General features: G+C 41.1%; 1 protein-coding gene across 6 annotated transcripts in view; it reads left to right on the forward strand.

Annotated features, from left to right (window-relative positions):
• RICTOR (RPTOR independent companion of MTOR complex 2) overlaps positions 1-21,473 on the forward strand; it is a 103,955-nt gene that overhangs the window by 65,841 nt on the left and 16,641 nt on the right. For 3 of the 6 annotated variants that reach the window (XM_072992815.2, XM_072992817.2, XM_072992818.2), the window contains 11 exons: positions 6,766-6,901; positions 8,627-8,674; positions 9,252-9,454; positions 11,382-11,508; positions 12,122-12,286; positions 12,745-12,821; positions 12,916-12,994; positions 15,817-15,926; positions 16,023-16,110; positions 18,121-18,213; positions 19,906-20,012. In XM_072992815.2, the coding sequence (XP_072848916.2) occupies positions 6,766-6,901; positions 8,627-8,674; positions 9,252-9,454; positions 11,382-11,508; positions 12,122-12,286; positions 12,745-12,821; positions 12,916-12,994; positions 15,817-15,926; positions 16,023-16,110; positions 18,121-18,213; positions 19,906-20,012 (1,233 nt within the window). The remainder of the gene's footprint in view (positions 1-6,765; positions 6,902-8,626; positions 8,675-9,251; positions 9,455-11,381; positions 11,509-12,121; positions 12,287-12,744; positions 12,822-12,915; positions 12,995-15,816; positions 15,927-16,022; positions 16,111-18,120; positions 18,214-19,905; positions 20,013-21,473) is intronic. The other 3 variants (XM_020795646.3, XM_078384469.1, XM_020795649.3) reach the window with 2 other exon arrangements.

The following is a 21,473-nucleotide window of genomic DNA, read 5'->3' on the forward strand; positions in this document are numbered from 1 at the left end:
GCAAATACGAGTAGATAAATAGGTACCACCTTGGTGGGAAGGTAAAACAGCGTTCCGTAGTCACGCTGGCCACGTAACAACAGAAACTGTCTTTGGACAAGCGCTGGCTCTGTGGCTTGAAAACGGGATGAGCACTGCCCCCTAGACTTGGACACAACTGGACTAAAAATGTCAAGGGGAACTTTTACCTTTACCCCCGGAACAGAGGTTCCCACAGAATCCCTTTCACATTGGGGAAGCCATTGAGGGCCACAGGACAAAGGGGAAGTATTTAACTTCAGAAAATCACTGCTCCTGTGGTGATTACCTGTGATTGTGTTTTTCAGAAATTAAAAACTCTTGTTCCATGAACTCCCTCAGGCTTCCCTGTGATGAAAGGAATTCCTTGGGAGTCTCATTATCTTTGGCAGGGAGTGGACGAGTGGGAATTGGAAAAGTTTTATTGATAAAAAGCTGCTATATCTGATGGTATGATCATCCTTCCGTCTCATAGCTCTGCCAGGAGTATTTCAGCCCTAGTGTATTGGTTGTTAGGTTGAGATCCATCTGTCCCAATTTGCTCAATTTGCCATGGGTGTACCAAGCCTAGTGCTCATATTTCGTAAATCCCATCTCAAGCTGTTTCTCTGGGAACAGCTGTTGAAGGCTGCTGAGCAATCAGCTTTGAATAAACTTTTGTAATGTGTCATCAGCTATTTATATGATTCTTTTTCTCAAAGTTAATGAGAGGAAATTACCTTCATGGATTGCTGCCTTGTTGTGGCGAAGGGGCTTGAGTAACTCAGTGAAGCTATGGGCTATGCCATGCAGGGCCACCCAAGACAGACAGGTCATAGTGGAGAGTTCCGACTAAATGCAATCCACCTGGAGCTGGCCACTCAATGTCTTTGCCAAGAAAGTCCCATGACCAGAAACAAAAGGCTAAAAGATTTGACGCTGGAAGATGGGAGCCTCAGGTCGGAAAGCGTCCAACATTCTACTGAGGAAGAGCAGAGGACAAGTACAGGTAGCTCCAGAGCTAATGAAGTGGTTGGGCCAAAGCCGAAAGGACGCTGAGCCATGGACATACCTGGAAATGAAAGGAAAGTCCAATGCTGCAAAGAAAAATACTGCATAGGAACCTGGAATGTAAGATCTATGAACCTTGGTAAGCTGGATGTGGTCAAACAGGAGATGGCAAGTATAAACATTGACATCCTGGGCGTCAGTGAACTAAAACGGACAGGAATGGGCGAATTCAATTCAGATGAGTATCATATCTACTATTGTGGGCAAGAATCCCGTAGAAGGAATGGAGTAGCCCTCATAGTCAACAAAAGAGTGGGAAAAGCTGTAATGGGATATAATCTCAAAAATGATAGAATGATGTCAATACGAATCCAAGGCAGACCTTTCAACATCATAATAATCCAAGTTTATGCACCAACCACCAGTGCTGAGGAGACTGAAACTGACCAATTCTATGAAGACTTACAACACCTTCTAAAACTGACACCAAAGAAAGATGTTCTTCTCATTCTAGAGGATTGGAATGCTAAAGTAGGGAGTCAAGAGATAAAAGGAACAACAGGAAAGTTTGGCCTTGGAGTTCAGAAGGAAGCAGGGCAAAGGCTAATAGAGTTTTGTCAAGAGAACAAGCTGGTCATCACAAACACTCTTCCAAAAACCCAAGAGGCACATGGAAATCACCAGATGGGCAGTACCATAATCAGATTGACTATATTCTCTGCAGCCAAAGATGGAGAAGCTCTGTACAATCAGCAAAAGCAAGACCTGGAGCTGATTGTGGCTCTAATCATCAGCTTCTCATAGCAAAATTCAAGCTTAACTGAAGAGAGTAGGAAAAACCCCTGGGCTAGTCAGGTATAATCTAAACCAAATCCCTTATGAATACACAGTGGAAGTGAAGAGCAGATTTAAGGAACTAGATTTGGTGGACAGAGTGCCTGAAGAACTTTGGATAGAGGCTTGTAACATACAGGAGGCAGCAACAGAAACCATCCCAAAGAAAAGGAGATGCAAGAAAGCAAAGTGGCTGTCCAATGAGGCCTTACAAATACCAGAGAAGAGAAAGGAAGCAAAATGCAAGGGAGATAAGGAAAGTTACAGAAAATTGAATGCAGACTTCTAAACAATAGCAAGGAGAGACAAGAGGGCCTTCTTAAATGAACAGTGCAAAGATGTAGAGGAAAATAATAGAAAAGGAAAAACCTGAGATCTGTTCAGGAAAATTGGAGATATTAAAGCAACATTTTGCGCAAAGATGAACATGATAAAGGACAAAAATGGTAGGGACCTCACAGAAGCAGAAAACATCAAGAAGAGGTGGCAAGAATACACGGAGGAACTATAACTTTTTTATACAAGAAAGATTTGGATATCCTGGACAACCCAGATAGTGTGGTTGCTGACTTAGAGCCAGACATCCTGGAGAGTGAAGTCAAGTGGGCCTTAGAAAGCCTGGCTAACAACAAGGCCAGTGGACGTGATGGCATCCCAGTGGAACTATTTAAAATCTTAAAAGATGACGCTGTGAAAGTGCTACATTCAATATGCCAGCAAGTTTGGAAAACTCAACAGTGGCCAGAGAACTGGAAAAGATCAGTCTGCATCCCAATCCCAAAGAAGGGCAGTGCCAAAGAATGCTCTAACTACCGTACAATTGGACTCATTTCCCACGCTAGCAAGGTTAGGCTCCAAATCCTACAAGGGAGGCTTCAGCAGTAAACTCCCAGAAGTACAAGCTGGATTTCGAAGGGGCAGAGGAATTAGGGACCAAATTGCTAATATGCGCTGGATTATGGAGAAAGCCAGAGAGTTCCAGAAAAACATCTACTTCTGCTTCATTGGCCGGACTGGAGGAGTCCCAAGCCGGAATTAAGATTGCTGGAAGAAATATCAACAACTTCCGATTGTGCAGATGATACCACTCTGATGGCAGAAAGTGAGGAGGAATTAAGGAACCTTGTTATGAGGGTGAAAGAGGAGAGTGGAAAAAACTGTCTGAAGTTCGACATCAAAAAAACTAAGATCATGGCCACTGGTCCCATCACCTCCTGGCAAATACCGTATTTGCCGGAGTATAAGATGACTGGGCGTATAAGACGACCCCCCAACATTTTCACTCAGAATATAGAGTAGATGGCTCTGCTGTGGTGCCGGGGGCGGCTGCCCGGGACTCTGCCCGGGCCCACCCTGGAAGTTCATGGCCGGCAACAAGGCCCGAGGAGGAGGGGAAGCGGGCGGGCAGCGGCAGTGGAGGAGGAGGAGGGGAAGCGGCTTCCGGCGGGGGCGGGCGAGGGACAGCTGGCTCAGTGGCGAGGAGGGCAAGGAGAAGGGGAAGCGGGCGGGTGGAGGAGGAGGAGAAGTAGCGGCTGTCCGGCAGTGGGCCCTGGCCGTTCAGGCACGGCCGGCTCTGCTTCCCTCCCTCTGTCCAGACTGACCGCCTGCCCACCTGCCTTTCTCCCCGACTGGCGTGGCCCCACGTCACTCACTCAATGGTGCCGGCTCCTTCCTGGCCCAAATGAAGTGCACCCGGCGTATAAGATGAACCCCCCCCCCAATTTGGAAGCATGTTTTTTGGGCCAAAAGTCGTCTTATATGCCAGCAAATACGGTAGAAGGGGAAGATATGGAGGCAGTGACAGATTTCGCTTTCTTGGGCTCCATGATCACTGCAGATGGTGACAGCAGCCCCGAAATTAAAAGACACCTGCTTCTTGGGAGGAAAGCGATGACAAACCTCGATAGCATCTTTAAAAGCAGAGACACCACCTTGCCAACAAAAGTCCGAATAGTCAAAGCTATGGTTTTCTCTGTAGTGATGTACGGAAGTGAGAGCTGGACCATCAATTCTAAAGGAAATCAACCCTGAGTGCTCACTGGAAGGACAGATCCGGAAGCTGAGCCTCCAATACTTTGGCCATCTCATGAGAAGTGAAGACTCCCTGGAAAAGACGCTGATGTTGGGAAAGTGTGAAGGCAGGAGGAGAAGGGGACAAGAGAGGATGAGATGGTTGGACAATGTCATCAAAGCGACCAGCATGAATTTGACCCAACTCCAGGAGGCAGTGGAAGATAGGAGGGCCTGGCATGCTCTGGTCCATGGGGTCACGAAGAGTCAGACACGACTGAACAACAACAATGAGAGGAAATAAGTCATCTTCTTGCTGAGTGATAGGATAAGTAATCTTCCTCAGTTTACCAATTCATATCAAGCTGGAAGACTCCAACTTCAGAATTGTCAATTTTGACATCCTTAACATTGAGATGTGTGTTGATGTTAGCCATGTCTGCTCCTTTACTCATTGCAAAAGTGCCTTTGTTGTTGTTGTTTAGTCGTTAAGTGGTGTCCGACTCTTCATGACCCCATGGACCAAAGCATGCCAGGCCCTCCTATCTTCCACTGCCTCCCGGAGTTGGGTCAAATTCATGTTGGTAGCTTCGATGATTCTGGGGGGCATTAGAATCCTCCCCTCCTGTTCCACAGTTCCTAAACATTTCCCCAGGACAAAGGGAATCCCTAGGGAGGGGGGGAATAGGAAGGTTTTAATTTTCCTGAAACAGCTACTTGTAGTTACTTCATGGCAGTTGTAACTGATGCAGCAGAATTCCTGCCAGTGTATTCTGAGCTGCAAAGAGGGGGCTTTGTCCCTATATCCTCTGGATAGTTGGTGAGGATGGGAAGGGTGTCTGGTTTGGGGAGGGAGATGTTTGCTATAATCTGTGTTTTTCAGCATCCATGGGGGGGGGGCTTGGAACCAATCCCCTGTGGATACGGTGGTCCTACTGTATTTTTTAATCCTACAATTCATTGTGTCATCTTTCTATAAAGAAATGCTAAAACTAGTTATTACCCATCGTGTGCTCCAACATCTTCACAATACACATGCAATTATTCAGTGTTTTTTCACACACTCTTACAGCTGCTTTTGTAATTGCCTTATTCAGAACAAATAGCTATGTCCTTTCCTGTGAAATGATTGCAGATGGAAGCTCTTGTGGGTTCTAAATAATTTTTTGTTTAGTTGTCTCAGTGATTTAGAATCAAGCGTTCCAAATACTTCATTACTACCAATATGACCATCAACAGTTGTTCCATACTTCTGTAGTCTCCTTTTAAAAAAGAAGTTAACAGCCTTGGATCCTGCCTTTTCTTCTATGAACAGAATAGAGTTCATAGAAAGAGCTTTCTTGCCATCCCTCTGCAGCCTGCTATTTCCTCCCATCCGCAGTCTGTTCCTACAGGCCAGGGGTTTCTTAGGAATGATGTGAGATACAGATGGGTATGAACCACATCCAGCAGTTCATCCCAGTTCAGCACAGCACCCACACAAGGTGTTCTGCGGGCACCACACACTTCCCTCTTCCGTATCCTCTGCACACTTACTTATTCCTCAGGCAAAGCACACTCCCCTAACTCACCTCCATAGGATGATTGCCCACTCACCAATTGCAGTGTGCACTTCCCTCATCCTCCACCTACTCAGGCAGCTGCCCACTCAAAGGCAGCGCTGTACGCTTCCCTGCCCCTCCTCATCATCTGAGTGGGCTGCTGCCTGAGGAGGTGTAGGAGGAAAGCTGCAAATGGCATGTAGAGGAGATGGGAGAGGGGAGTGTGCAGTGCCCATGGAACACCTGTGCAGAGACCGCTCTGAACTGGGCCGAACTGCCAAACTGCAGTCCATGCCCATCTCTAGCATGAGGTATGAAGTGATGGCTATTGATGAAGGGGGCAGTTGCTGAAAATTGTATCCTCCAAAGGAACAATTAAATTATATGGCTTGGATGCGGAAAGACTATTGTTTGAAGCCATATATTGTCATGTATTACAGTAGTGATTCTCATGCTGCAGTAAGTGGGTATGTGCATTTGAATGAGTGGTTCTTAGCCAAACTTAGAATAATTTATCATGTCTGAAGTCAACAAGGTTAAGTTTAGCAAACACCTTGTGTTCACACTGGGAAACACAGACGAAAGAATAGTTTTATGTGAGTTTATTGGTTACATTCTGAAATTCAAGTGGATATGTGCATGTCTGTATTTTTGTGGTCTTACAACTAAAATAGTTTATTTCTTTTAACATTGTTCTTGTAGTCTTCTTATAGTCATTTCCATTTGCTTTAAAAAGTGTATATTATTTTCTGATAAGGCTGCATTTCTAGCTTTTCCTTAATGTTAGTTTTGATTAGTGTGGCCTGTTGGGGGAAGGAAACAGTATTTAAAATGTATTTTTTATTATTCATTAGGAAAGTATTCATTAGTATTTTTATTATTCATTAGGAAATTAATAGGAAAAATCTATAAATAAATATATTTATTATTCAGTAGGAAATTTTGCATTACTCAGAGTAACAATAAATGAACACATAAGCAAACAACAATATAGAATAAATACATATACAAGTGAAAACAACAAAAATAACTTAATGAAAATCCTCAACCTTACAAGTTATGTATCTGCTGAAATTAAAGTAAGAAATAATGACAAGGGAGTCAAACCAAACTCCCAAATCAAGATGTTCCAGAGACCAGGTGCACTTTCTAATTTTTACGTTTTAGGTTTAAGGGAATTATTAGGCTGCTATGGTAGGAGAATCCCATGTCAACGTGGCTCTAATACTTAGCATTTTGTGATGTACTTTAAATTTTGAAAAGCTACAACTGCATTGTTATCTTGTTAATGTGACACTGTAAACATACAGTATGTTTTTTCGGACACTAATAATAACTGTTCTGTTATCTCATTCTTCTGTTTCAATACTAGGTTTGTACGACGACTGATGTATTTTTATAAACCTAGCAGCAAATTGTATGCCAACCTGGATCTGGATTATGCAAAAGCCAAACAGCTCACTGTTGTGGGTTGCCAGTTTACTGAGTTTCTGCTTGAATCTGAAGAGGTAAGATTCATTTAATTTAGCTCTAACTAAGAAAAGGCAAATTCCTATACTCAGAATTACTTTGGAGGAGGTTCTTGAATATTTTTTAAAGCAATTTTTTTTTCATTAGACCTTGTTTGGCTGGTCTGAGGAAAGAAAGTACAGTAGGAATATTTAACTACAAAATGTAAAGTTCAAGCCAGAAAAGTTGCTGGCCTAAGAGTTAAGCTTATAAAATGTATTATTTGTCCAATGAATATAATAAATAGAAAATGTGAAATAAAATGCATTGGTAAAAGCCCTGAGAAAATGGTTGTTGTGGGTTTTTCGGGCTCTTTGGCTGTGTTCTGAAGGTTCTTCCTAACATTTCGTCAGTCTCTGTGGCTGGCATCTTCAGAGGACAGCACTCTGTGCTCTGGTGAAAGTGCTGTCCTCTGAAGATGCCAGCCACAGAGACTGGTGAAATGTTAGGAAGAACAACCTTCAGAACATGGCCAAAGAGCCCGAAAAACCCACAACACCCATTAGATCCCGGCTGTGAAAGCTTTCGCAAATACATTGCCGTGAAAAAATATTCTTCAATCCCTTCTGAGGCATTGGACTGCAAGCGCTATTATCCTCAATCATTTCACTCATGCTGGCTGGGAATGATGGAGATCAGAGCTGAAAAAGGATCACTTTGGGGGAAACTAATCCTACAGTATTAAAATATTTTAATAAAAATGAAAGGGACAACACCATTGAATTCTTCAGAGAATCGTTAACTGTCATCTTAACAATTCATTCTAGAGGATTACTCAGTAAATCAGATTAAATGGTTGTCCTCTTGCCCCAGTTTTTCCACTGGGAAAACTATACCCTGATTAGCCATTGAATTGCTAGTTACCAGCACCTAGTGAGTTAAAGAGCAGTAGGTTGGTTTCAGTTTTCCAGGACAGAGAATTCACTGCCTACTCCCAGTCTCTACACACCCACCACCATGGGTCAATACATGTTTGTGCAGTACATTGGCTAAGGAGGCTAATATGGCATAAAACTCCTATCCTTCAGAATACAGTGGTTGAAATCCTTTTGCTTAACATAGTAAATCACACTCGAATAGATCACTGACTTGGTGAATCAACTCCTGTGTAAATTCCACTGATTCAAATGGACCTACTCTAGTTGTGATTTACTTAAAGATTCAGTGGACCTACTGTAGTGTGACTTAACTGTTCTAAACCAGTGGTTCTTAACCTTGGGTTACTCAGGTGTTTTTGGACTGCAACTCCCAGAAGCCTTCACCACCAGCTATGCTGGCTGGGTTTTCTGGGAGTTGCAGTTCAAAAACACCTGAGCAACCCAAGGTTAAGAACCACTGTTCTAAACAGCAGGATTTCAACCCGTGAAGCACAGTGGTTCAGAATACAATGGATTGCTTTAACAGAAGGATAAAATTTGTTCACAGATAAATACAAAAAATGTTGGTAGTAATGCTTAAGATTTGCCCTCACCAGAATAATACACAAGTGGGTCCTCTGTCAGTGGAGTCTGGAATTAAAGCCCCTCTTTTCACTCCTGGCAAACAAATTAGCATGAATTTCAGAAAGCATGGTTAGTTAATTACAGATAGTGATTACTCCATGAAAAGGCTGGGTTTCATATTTATAGAGTCTTGCCTGCAAAAGTAATGCACAGGCTTGACTTGCTTCGAGGTATTGGGTGAGGTGATATGCAGGTCAATCAACATGCACTTTTGCCCCTCAGGAAGGAAGACAGGAAGGAAAGAAGGAAGGAAGGCAGGTGCAACAAAAGGTAGACTTAAAAATTATCTAAACTTTCTACGTTCTAAACCTTGTACTGTATCTTTAACACTCTGTGACACTCAAAGGGTGATGAATCAAAACTGCTCATTCTAACCCTCCCTTCCTTGCTTTTGTTTTGTTTGGGAAAACTCAGAACCTGATTAGAGAGGAAGGTATGAGAGAGTGTAAGTTTGCTTTTGTAGAAACTTGTTCTTGCACTGCTTCTTCATCTGCCACCGCCAACTTAGAGAAAACATGGGCAGCCTGAAGATTGTTTACTGTTATAATTTCCATAAAACCCACAGGAATTACTTTCAGTTTATGTCAAAATCATCTTAGGACAGTTTTGTGGCTGACTTTCCCTACAAAGTTGCGAGTTTCTTTAAGAAGCTCAGCTACCTTCCCCCCTTTTTTAAAAAATTCACATATTTTCCCAGAGTACTCACAATAAACGTTAATTTACTTTGTGGTATTCTGTTTGAAAGTTGTTTGCTTTGTACCAAAACACATGTAGATGTATACATTTTTCAGTGAAGAAAAAAATCATCCTTTGAAAGAAACTGACAAAAGTGTTTGTTCATTTTAAGCAGGATGGACATTGCTACCTGGAAGAATTAGTAAAAGATATTGTACAGTGGCTTAACTCTTCATCTGGAATGAAACCAGAACGCAGTCTCCAGAACAATGGGTTACTTAACACTCTTAGTCAGCACTACTTCTTGTTTTTTGGTACGCTCTCCTGTCATCCACATGGAGTGAAAATACTTGAAAAGTGTAATGTGTTTCAGTGGTGAGTATTCTTTTCAGTTATAAAATTAGTTGAATAGTTTGTTTCACAGACATTTTTTTCACTGTACTTTGCATTTACCAATTACTGAACTAAACTAGGTAGATAGACCAGATAGAACAATGCTGGATAACTCAGTGGTTTATGCATCTGATTGCAGAACCAGAGGTTGGGACTTCAGTTCTCCTCTGTGCCTCCTTGACAAAGACTAGGCTTGATGATCCATAAGATCCCTTCCAGCTCTGCAGTTCTAAGATGATGATGACGACATGTCCCAGTATCTTGTCAGTCAGCTGCAAGTACTGTAGCTGTTGGCAGGTTATGTAAATATCACGTAAACACCAGTTAAGATTTTGGTTGTTTTTGACTTTATGTGCCTTAGTTCCATAGTATATCCTGTTGAGCTAAATGCATTTTAGGATAATTTGAGTAGAAAAAGAAGCTATCCATGGCCCAAAGAGGTTGCAGTGTAAAAAGTAAAGAGGCATCCTGTAGAGGGAGAAAAGTGATTCATATACAGTGGTGCCTCGCTTACCGATCACTCTGTTTAATGATGAAATTGCTTAACGATGGGGTTTTGGCCATTGCCAGAGCGATCGGTTAGCGATGGCCCCTATGGGGACAAATTGCTTTGCGATCATGGCAAAGCGACCCTTGCACGTCCAGGAGGAGGTGGGAGGATCCACCCGGAGGAGAGCAGAGCAGCGGCAGGCTAAGGGGGGGCCTCTCATCCCGGCCAAGGGATCCCGTGGAAGCCCACCCTCCACTGGGAGTCCCCACCACCACCACCGGCCGCTCTCTCCTCCGCCGGCTTCCCCCTTTCGCCTTCTAGCCCGGAGTCAGTCCTCCCCCCTCCTCGCGAGGGGCACCTCTGCGGCCACTTGGGCCGTCAGGACACCCACACATCCACCTCCTGCCCCTCCGAGCCAGGGGAGGAGGTCAAAGACTCTCCGCCCCACCCACCCCCATACAGCCGCCTCCTTCCCCCGCCCTCCAAATGGCAGCTTTGCTCCGTGGCGGGGAAAGAAGCGCTGCCCTCCACCACACACACACACTCCCTCGCTTCATCAGCAGCAGGCTTTGCTTGCCTTTTTGGCCTGGTCGGGCTCTTCTTGTTGCCCATGGTCATGGACTGGTGGAGGCAAGCCCCCCACCTTCCTTGCCTTGCGCCCAAGGTGCAGAGAGGGCTGCGGGGCTGACTCCTCCTCAGATCAGCAGGCTCCGGTGGTGGCTGCTCCTGCTGCTGCTGCTCCGCCGCTGCCAGGCTCCTGCTCCAGACTAGGCAGCGCAGGGAGCGCGGTCCCACTCTTCTCTCCTCGCCTCCTCTGCCTTCCCTCTTTTTTTCCCTTCCCTTCCTTCTCGCTCTCTTCCAAGCCAGGCTCAAGCAGGCAGAGCTCAGGGCCCTCGGCGGCCAATCCCGGCCGTCCGGCCTTGGGCTCTGTTGGGGCGACACACACCACACACACGGTGGAGGAAAGCAGTGGCGGGCTCAGGCAGGCAAAAAAAGAGAGATAAGGAGAAATGGCTTCCTCAACAAGGAGAGCAAATGGGAACGTTGCTCCTTCCCGCTTTTGCAATAGCTGATCGGCGGTTTCAGAATGGCCCCCCGCTGTTTTGCCTCGCTTAAGAGGCACCGAAAATGGCCGCCCCTATGGAGGATCTTCGTTTAAGGTTAGTTTTGAAGCCCATAGGAACGCATTAAACACGTTTTAATGCATTTCTATGGGCTTTTAAAAATCGCTTAACGATTAAATCACTTAGCGACGGTTTTTCCGGAACGGATTAACGTCATTAAGTGAGGCACCACTGTACAAGGATATATATTGTATATCTCGAGTGCTTGTCTTCTAATTTGGTTCCTTGGTTCAATGTAGATATGTAAATCTTTCATGCATTCCATTCACGTTTAACAGTTTTATTCTTCTTTCAGTCTCCTTAATCTCTGTTCCTTGAAAAACCAAGACCATTTGCTCAAACTGACAGTTTCCAGTTTAGACTACAGCAGAGATGGATTAGCAAGAGTCATCCTTTCCAAAATTCTAACTGCATCAACAGATGTAAGTATCAGGCATGTTTCTGAACATTTACATTTATTTATTTATTTATTTATTTATTTATTTATTTATTTATTTATTTATTTAAATTTAGGATGTTGTACTGTTAACATATAAACGTAGAAGGTTTTGTTACCTTTTCATGAGTTGTGTAATGATTAGAATTTTCCCTGCTTTTGTCCTGTAAGTACTGGTTGAAATTAGGCCAATCACTCTCAAACTGCTCTGCCTCACAGGATTGTTTGGAAGGTAAATAGAGAGGTGGGAGTGATTTAAGAAAATAATACCTTGCACATAAAAGCAAATAGGACCTCCATGTCTGTTTTATAGATTAATGTTTAAGTGCTATTCTGTGAAGCATACTTCCTCATTATAATTTGATTATACTTCAAACTTTTTGTTACTTCAGAATATCAATATGTGACATAATTCCTCCTAACTTCTTGTGACTGCTGCTTATTCTTTGGATATAGCATTAGTGCAGATGATATGTTAATTTTACTCATATAAAAATGATGCATAACATGACAAATATCCAGGTATTGTCTATGGAAAGTATGATTCTCTACCACGTTTCACTCCCAGCCTTTACATTAATCCCATGCTTTTTTTGTAGAGCTGTAGGTTGTATGCTACAAAACATCTGCGGGTACTCCTGAGGGCCAATGTGGAGTTCTTCAGTAACTGGGGAATTGAGTTACTAGTCACTCAACTTCATGACAAGAATAAAGCCATTTCTTCTGAAGCACTTGATATCCTTGATGAGGCATGTGAAGACAAGGTATGAATCCTTTATTTTTTGTTTTCCTTAATTCTATGCGGTCATATATCAGTTAATTAAGAAGCAAACATAGCTTACTTCCTTGCCATGTTTGTTTCTGCTTGGTAAAGCAAAATGTGGATATTACTTATACAATTGATTCTAAAGTGCTATGATGACATGGCCCAAATGCAGGAAGAGTGAATGCTAGGAAGAAACTTAGTGAAGTCAAAATCATTGTTTATGTATCTACATTTTTCAAGGATAGACAATATCAGAATAAGAATATAAATACAAATATCTAAGAAACATAGTTAAATGTCAGTGGTTTGTCCATGTTGAAATTACTTTATGTAAAGAAATGTACAAATTTTCTATTAAGTTGGTTGTTGCTTACAAAGATTTCTAGTGTATTATTGATGTCTAAGTTATCTTGTTCTAAAGGATACATTCCTCCACCCCACCCCAATCTCCTTCAGGCAAATCTTCATGCTCTCATTCAAATGAAACCAGCATTGTCACATCTTGGAGACAAGGGTCTGCTTCTCCTCTTAAGGTAAACGTACAAGTTAATTAATTTGCATTTTTATATTAATGGTGATATCTGTAAATGGTGTGATCATATATATACATATATATGTATTTTTCAGATTCTTGTCAATTCCGAAAGGATTTTCATATCTAAACGAACGAGGCTACGTGACAAAACAAATGGAGAAATGGCAGAAGGTACTTTTCAACAAAACCAGATAGTTTTCAGAAATTCAGTATATATATGTGTGTGTTTTGTTTTGTTTTTGTTACCCTGCTAGTTTGCTTAACTGAAGCTAACCATTCATGTTTTCTGGTAGTAATCCAAAAAAAGTCTGAAAGAACCTATAAAAACTATCCAAAAAGGCAGAGGCAAAGCCATCAGAAATCCAGTCTACTCCAAAAGCAGAAAACAGTACAACCAACATAAAAAATTGTCCTAAACTCATCCCAGTATACACCTTAACAGAATAAATGCATAATAAATTAACCAAAGGACAATGTTTGAAAGAACAGTGAAGCACAGAAAATATGCAGCCACATTCACACAGGGAAAAATAGCAAAATACACATTCCCCATACAACCCCCTCTCAAAAAAAAAAAAAAAAAGGCTAGTAAGCAAAGAAAGATTGGTGGGGATACAATTACCACACACACACACACCAAAATGATTAGGATATGGGGGGATTTCTCTCCTGCCAATAATTTGATGCCATATCTTTTCTTTGAGTTGAGTGATGCAGCACGCAGGCAGCAGAAATTATTGAAGGAAGAACAGGCAGCAGAAATTATTGAAGGACGAAAAGGACCTGTGAGCATGTTGGCACAGGAAGCAACAGCAAAAATAATCCAAAGAAACCGAAAAATATCTCCCCCAAAAATCAAGGAAAAAAAAAAAGAGAAAGGATCAAAGATCAACACTCAGTCAGGCTGCAAAAGATGGAGGGAGGGTGCAAACACCAGGAGCTCTCACACCCATAGGGAATAAATGAAACAAAGGCAGAACACAACAATCCAGGCCTTTTTACAGATTAAAAATTCCTGCCCCATCCCAAGTATTCTTATTGGTTGTTGACAGCACCCATCAGAAGGGTGTTGTGGGGCGAAATGCTTGAATGAATTGACACAGAAAGGGCAAAAGAAGCAAAACAAAAGGCAAAGTGTGCTGATTATGTACCACCCATAGAGCTTAAAGCACTCTCTGGGCAGTTTACAATTTAGATTGCAGGCTACACATTGTGCCGAGCCCTGTGAACTGAGTGCTCAGTTTACTGACCTTGGAAGGGTGGATGGCTGAATCAACCTTGAGCTGACTATTTGAGCCCTTTGGGATTGAATTCAGGTCATGAGCAAAGTTTTGGCTACAGTACTTCAACCGCTGTGCCACAAGGCTCTTTAAGATAGTTTAAACATCAAAAGGAAACAAGAAAGAACAAAAAATGTTCATGTTCTCTTTCATGAATATTCATCATCCATGTTTTATAAGTTCCATTTCCGAAATCAATGAAACAATACAAAACCAAAAAGAAGAGCCTCTTTATTGTGTGGAGTTTTTGTTTCATTAAAACATGAAATCCCCATCCCTAGTTGTGAATACCAGTTGTAGATGTAAGTTGGAAGGAACACTCTTTTTGCGATGTTTTAATCTTTTCAAGTTAAGTACACCGTAAGTGCTTGACAGGATAGTGTCTCATTTCTAAAAGTTCTAAGATAGTTTGTGTTTCAGAGGTGGAAATTTTTCCATCATGCTGTACTTAGTTGTGTTAATGGGCCAAAATCCTGTTGGTGTTCAAGGAGGGATTGTGTAAGATGCCATAGCTAATTGATTAGCCATTGTTAGCTATGGCAACTTTGACAGACCCTCCACAAATGCCAACAGGATTTTGTAAATTGTTTGTAAACTTGCATTCCTAAAATTTTATCCTCTAGTCTAGATAGTGAGCCTTAAAAAACTTTAAGGTCTGCCCCCTCATTAAATGTTTCAGTCTTTTAAAAGTGACATAGGGACTGATTACTCACAGATTTGTCAAAATATGAGAATTTGAAGGTTCCTGGATATTCAGTTGTCTTCTTTTGATCCATAATGAGGTGTTGATTTTGTGCGTCCCACGTTGTGGACTCCTGGCTTTTGGAAGACCTCATGTTAAATAATTTTGCGCTTTGAAAGATACCGTCTGGGCCAAAAATAGAAGAGCATTTTCTTTGGCCTGCTTGACATGACACCTAAATCCCTCCGCTCACTGAATGAAGGTGGACATTCATTCTGTCATGGAAAAAAGTTTCAGAAGTGTGGTAGAAAACAAATTTACAATTAACAGTCACGTTTCTTAGTTTTCTAGTGTAGCAGCACTTATCTGTAAGATTTCGAGGCAAACTTTGGTCAGAGCACAGTCTCTGCATCCTAGAGAGCTGTAGGAGGAAAGGAAGAAAATCCAGCAGTATAACCTATGCCATTTAAGGTGGATTACATCATCAGCTACAGATTTTATTTATTTGTTTATTTATTTATTTGCAATCACAAATTTTTGATTCTTGCCTCTAGGTCCTGAGGTTCCCAGGGGATCTCTTTTATCATGGGGAAGCCACTGGGAACTACAGGATGTGGAAAGGAGTCTTCAATTTAGTGGATTGATTTTATGGCAGCAGCAATTTTTGGAATTAAAAGCTCCTGTGGCCCCACTAGTTTCCCCACAACAAAGGCACAGGTTTAAAGCTTTTAATTTTCAACAATCCATCATGGTGGCTGATGTCATTAGCCTTAAGATATCATAAATTACACTGTTGTATTTCAGCTATTATCTTTGAAACAAAACCGGTTATACTGTCAAAATATATTCCATGACCATTATTTGATTTCTCTCTCATTTTAAATCAAATAATTCTAAAATTATCAATAGTTTGTTAATGGGAATAGGAGAATGATTTTTGCATCATGACCTAGCATTATATTATAATTATAAACGTTTGCTAGGGAAAATAGTTTTTTCTGATGAAGTCTGTCTTTTCATTATCATTTTAGGAATACAATTTAAAATATGTTGACTTAATAGAAGAGCAACTTAACGAAGCACTTACCACTTACCGCAAACCTGTTGATGGTGATAATTATGTTCGTCGGAGCAACCAAAGGTAAATTAGAACAATGGCTATGTACAATGCAATAGCTTTGTGCTTGGTTTTGAAACTGGCAATTCTGTGCAAACAGATGATTTTTCTTTCTACCAGATTACAGCGGCCACATGTCTATCTGCCAGTTCACCTTTATGGCCAACTGGTACACCACAAAACAGGCTGCCATTTGTTGGAAGCACAGGTGAGGACATTTAATATAGTTCTTTCAAATTAAGGTAAACATTTAAAGTATTACAGCCGTTTTACTAATTTACTTGGGTATTACTGCTTCACAGTTGTTTAATATATGCCATCTGATTGGGTGCTTTGGCCTGCTTTTGCTTGTTAGAACCTATAAGAAAATCAAGACAGCAGGGCATCCAGGCATGCTTATTCTGTGAAACATGTCCCTGCCAAAATTGTCCAATTTGATTTTTTCCCCCTCCTTTAGATTCTTATATGTTCCCTGCCCTTTTTTAACTGGTGGAAATTATTGTAAAGTTTATAGAGTTGACCTGCATGTCAAGGAAGACGTACTTCTGTTTCTTGCTGTATGGGTTGGATTATTAAACATTTATTTAGCTCAAAAATGTTTGGAAGCAGGTTATCTGAATTGGATCTTGGATTCTACCATGGGAATCCTCATGTGCTTTTACTTTCCCTTGTCCATATCACACAGGCTTTCATTCAACTACTCAGTCAAACATAAAAATCATAGGTCCACCTGTTGTAAACTCCATGGTATACTCTTAATTTGAGAATCAGCCTTTCAAAATGTATATTTTCCAAGTGGACTCTTCTCACAGTTGTAAGCTCTTGAGGCAGAATAATTTCTTCATATTAATGAAGCATAGGGCTCTAGTGAGGTACAGTGAGAAACTTCCAGCTCTATGATTATGTGAGCTAGCAAAAAACCTGGTTTATTATGAAACATGCAAGCTAGAGCTCCTCTTACCTTGCTGTGATGCAGTTCACAGCTTGTTCATTTTTCAATTTTGAATTAAACTAAAGGAAGGCAAAACCCACTAACTTTTTCACTGTTTTAGCTATAAACTCTTGGTATATGTGAGGGTTCAGTCTTTGGGGCTTCCCAAGGGTTCCAAAAAGGAGTCGATGCTTTTGGTTCTGGTTTTAACTGTGATTTATTAACCTTAACAACTGGAACATCAACATTAACAGGTGGTGGTTGCTTAGTCTCTTGCACTGAGTCCAACTCAGGTAAGGGTACTTCAGTATTGTTCATAACCGTAGCAACAGGTTCAAATCCCCAAGGTCCAACCGGGACCTTCCCCAACTCGGGGTTGTCATAACCTTGCAAAAAGGGATTCAATAAAGGGAGGGTTTCTTCGTCTCCCATCCACCCCCATGAGGGGTCTCCTTCGCCTGGCGAGGCACTCCAGGGACCAGGTAACAGCCCATCTTCCTCAATTCTTCTACATGCCATGCTTGTTTGGCCGCCCTTTCCCTTTCACTTGCCTCCTTTGCTTCTCGCAGCTTTTTTCGCCAGGCTTTAGCTTCCGTCTCTCCCCAATAGGAGGGCCTCTGCATTAGACCTCTCCTACGCCTCTGCTCTGCCTCCTCCTTGGGCACACGGACCTGTTCCCAGCGTCCGGTCCAAGGATCCTCGATCCACACCATTTCCCATCCACCAGGGATATATCCCCTGCCCACGGTTATATCCCCCAACCCCCCTTCCTCCTCCTTTAACTCCACCTTCCCCTTTCCCTCCAAATCTTCCTTATTTGGCTCAGCAGCCATTAACCCTTTAAATGTCTCTTCCAAGTCACTGGTATCCACTGCACAGGATACCACCCCTTTTGGGGGGGTTTCCTCTAAGTTCAAGGTGTCGGTACCCTGGTCTTGCTTTCGACCTGGGGAAGCAGGAGAGCTGGTCTGTGTCCTCTTTGAGGTTTTTAAGAGAGTCGGCTCCACCAGAAAGACCCGCCGAGGTTGGTCTTTCCCTTCACAGTATATGGAGTTGTTCTGGACATCTTTTGATCAGTAATCAGTAATGACTTGTGATTTATACATTAGTAGACTTAAGTAAATTATTATTTGTGAAACGTTACTTCTATTTTACTTCCCTGTTACAAAATGCATAGCCTGATTCTATTTTGCTTTTGAGTGGTTATCTAAGTTGCAATGGGAGTTTGATAGGTTATGACTCTGGTAAATTGAAACTGCTTTTTGTTTGCCCCTTTTTTTCCTTTAGAGCATTGTTCCTGACCTGAGTTACACTGTTCGTTCCCCCATGCTGGATAAATGGGAAGGGATTAAGCAATTGAAGGCTGCTCTCTGGGCACTGGTTAGTTCAAAAAATTTTGTTGTGTTTTCTTGTTTGTTTGTTTTTTAATATGTATAAATATAGAAAGAACGTGGTGGCACTGTGCGTTAAACCACAGAAGTCTCTATGCTGCAAGGTCAGAAGACCAGCAGTTGTAAGATCGAATCCACGTGAGGGAGGGAGCACCCGTCGCTTGTCCCAGCTCCTGCCAACCTAGCAGTTTGAAAGCATGTAAAAATACAAGTAGATAAATAGGTACCACCTCGGTGGGAAGGTAACGGCATTCCGTGTCTAGTCACGCTGCCATGTGACCACAGAAACTGTCTGTGGACAGCCTTACTATCTCATCTGTTGCTGGCACCCAAAGGTTTTCTTCCAAAGGCATTGCTAGATTCTTTCTCTAAGAGAGTGAAGGAACATTTGGATCCAATTCACTTTCTAGATCAACAGTAATATGTATATATTAATATGTATATTAATCAAAATCAAATTAAAAGATCAGGTATAAATGTATTGAAGTTTTAAATATATCTGTACTGTATTTATTGAAAGGTTGGGTGAGTAGATGGACTGTGGTATATTGTTTTTATGTGCTGTCAAGTCACAACCAAAGCAACCCTAATAAGGCTTTCAAGGTAAGTGAGATACATAAGGGGAGATTTTGCCAGTTCCACATGCCCAGTGACTTTCCATGTCAGAGCAGGGATTCTGAGTCTTACATCTGTCACTCTATCCACTGCACCACACTGGATATCCCAGACTGTGTTAAGGTGTTGTTAAATAAATATTTAAATTAAGGGGCTAGAATTTATTTAATGTTTGGGTAAAGTCTGAATAACTTCCTGTGGCTTATTGTTGAGGTACCAAAGTATGTGTTAGTTCCATGCCTGGTCGCATGTCCAATTGTACAACTGAGCTGCACCCTGGTATTCTGCCATATGGCCACAATTGGTGATCGACAAGTTATACGAACCAGAAGTGGACACAAAAAAGTTTCTAGCCAATACGGAATCCACAGTTATGTTATCTGTGGGACACTCAAAAATATGTGATAGACTCTTAAACAGAAACTTAAAAGAATTATCACTTCAATTGTTATTGTATTGTTCATTATTTATTTATTTATTTATTTATTTATTTATTTATTTATTTATTTATTTATTTATTTATTTATTTATTTATTTATTTATTTATTTATTTATTTATTTATTTAATATCTCGCCTATCTCGTCTTACGACCACTCTAGGCGGCTTCTAAATACATACATAAATAAAATGACGTAAAATTTTAAAACCCTTTAAAACCCAATTAAAAACATGGATGTTTATTCAGGCCTTCCCTCCAGCCAACTCTTGATTTTTTCTTACTTTTCCTTTTTATTTTTACTGCTGTTCTTGTTTGATTATTATGTATTTGTCTATGTTTTATTATTTGATTTTATATTTGGAAGCCGCCTAGAGTGGTCCGGTGGGCCAGATAGGCGGGGTATAAATTAAATAAAATAAATAAATACATAAAATTATTAACATTAAGAAATTATTACGACAGATAACAGATTCTTCAAGATGGGAAAAAGAAGAAAAAAGAAAAAAATCAGATATTATCTGCCTGCGTGAACATCCATGTTTTTAATTGGTTTTTAAAGATACCCAGCGAAGGTGTCTTATATAATAGCACATGTCATCACATCCATAAATTAATTTACTTTTCAGGGCAATATTGGATCATCTAACTGGGGTCTGAATTTACTTCAAGAAGAAAATGTTATTCCTGACATCATGGCACTTGCCCAGCATTGTGAGGTCCTGTCTGTCAGAGGGTGAGTATAACTTGAAAACTGGATACTGTACTTTATAAAGTGTCTGCAAGTCCAAAGTCCAGTTAACTACTTGTACTGAAGGAAAGTAGGTCTATGAAGATGATACATGCGTACACACATGTGTGTGCAGACACATACATACCTCATGCACATTCAGTTTCTGCTCCAGGAGGCTGAGAGACCATCTGGAGCAGAGTTTTGGGATCTAGAAAAGGAGAATGTTTTGTGGGATTTAAGTGGGAAGTGACATGGCCTTGTTCTAGATCTGCTAAAAGGACTTCTTTTGTTTGTACAAGGAACGAACTGGATTTTATCCAAGATTGTTTGCTTTGTTTGCCTGGATCGTGAACATGATTTATTTTTTATTCTGTAATTTCATTCTTCACAATTTGTTATTTTAGAAAGAGAAAGGTGTATCATAGTGGGTAGAGACTGAAAAAATACATCCTGTCTTTAATAATTAAAAACAAATAGAGATCAAATTAGTAATTTGTTGATTGTACGCTAAGATCAAATCTCATGTTTTTACCTTCGCTTTATTACTTGCAAATTAACTTTCCACATACAAGTTTACTAATGTTTTTGTATCTTTATTGGTTCTGTACCTTCACTGTCCATCTGGTGTGGTGTGTTTCCAATGACTATTGGACCTCCTTTTTCAAAATGAGTAAAACAAAAGTGTCATTTGTCAGGCAACAAAAAGATAAAAGACATTGTCAGGACATCAAGGTTTTGCTTATTTGACAGTTGTGACATTTGCTCCTCGTGGCCCCTACCACAGAGTACACAAAGGCAAACCAAACACCTTTTCACACGCTGCCACCAGTTATCACTAAATCAACATACTTTACTTAGGAAAGATGACGGTCCATTCAGTTTTCACTTTTTCTTAAAACAGGTTTATTAATTACAGATGTTTCTTTAATAATTCATAGTTCAGGTTCATCAAGCATCGATCTTCTATTTAAATCTCACAAGTTACTATTCGCTCCTCAGACTAATCACACCTCAGATCTCCCAACTCTTTCTCTCTCTCTAACTCTGACTGAACTCTTGACTCCCCTTCTCCTCTCAGGCTCCGTCTTTTTAACATCTCTGGTGGCCCCAACTCTCAACCCCATCAGCATAGAACATGAATAATGCATGACTTATTTTGCATAACAAGGGGTGAATGCTACAACAGTAAATATAGAAAACATCTCTGTGATCTGTTCATAGAAGCAGAATTCTGTATTAGGCAAGACATTTATTGGATCATTAAAAAATTGCAAGTAAAGTAGCCCTTTGAGGTAGCAGAACTTTTTTGTGACCTAATAAAGATACAGCCTAATACAGAAGTTTGCTTGTGTGACAACAGCTAAAATTGTGTTGCTTAGTATAGTAAATCACGCTGGAGTAGGCTCATTAAATCACTAGGGATTTAGTAAGTCACCTCCTCCATAAGCTCCATGGATACAAATG

The sequence above is a fragment of the Pogona vitticeps genome, chromosome 2, assembly GCF_051106095.1.
Source record: "Pogona vitticeps strain Pit_001003342236 chromosome 2, PviZW2.1, whole genome shotgun sequence".
NCBI classification, from domain to species: Eukaryota; Metazoa; Chordata; class Lepidosauria; order Squamata; family Agamidae; genus Pogona; species Pogona vitticeps.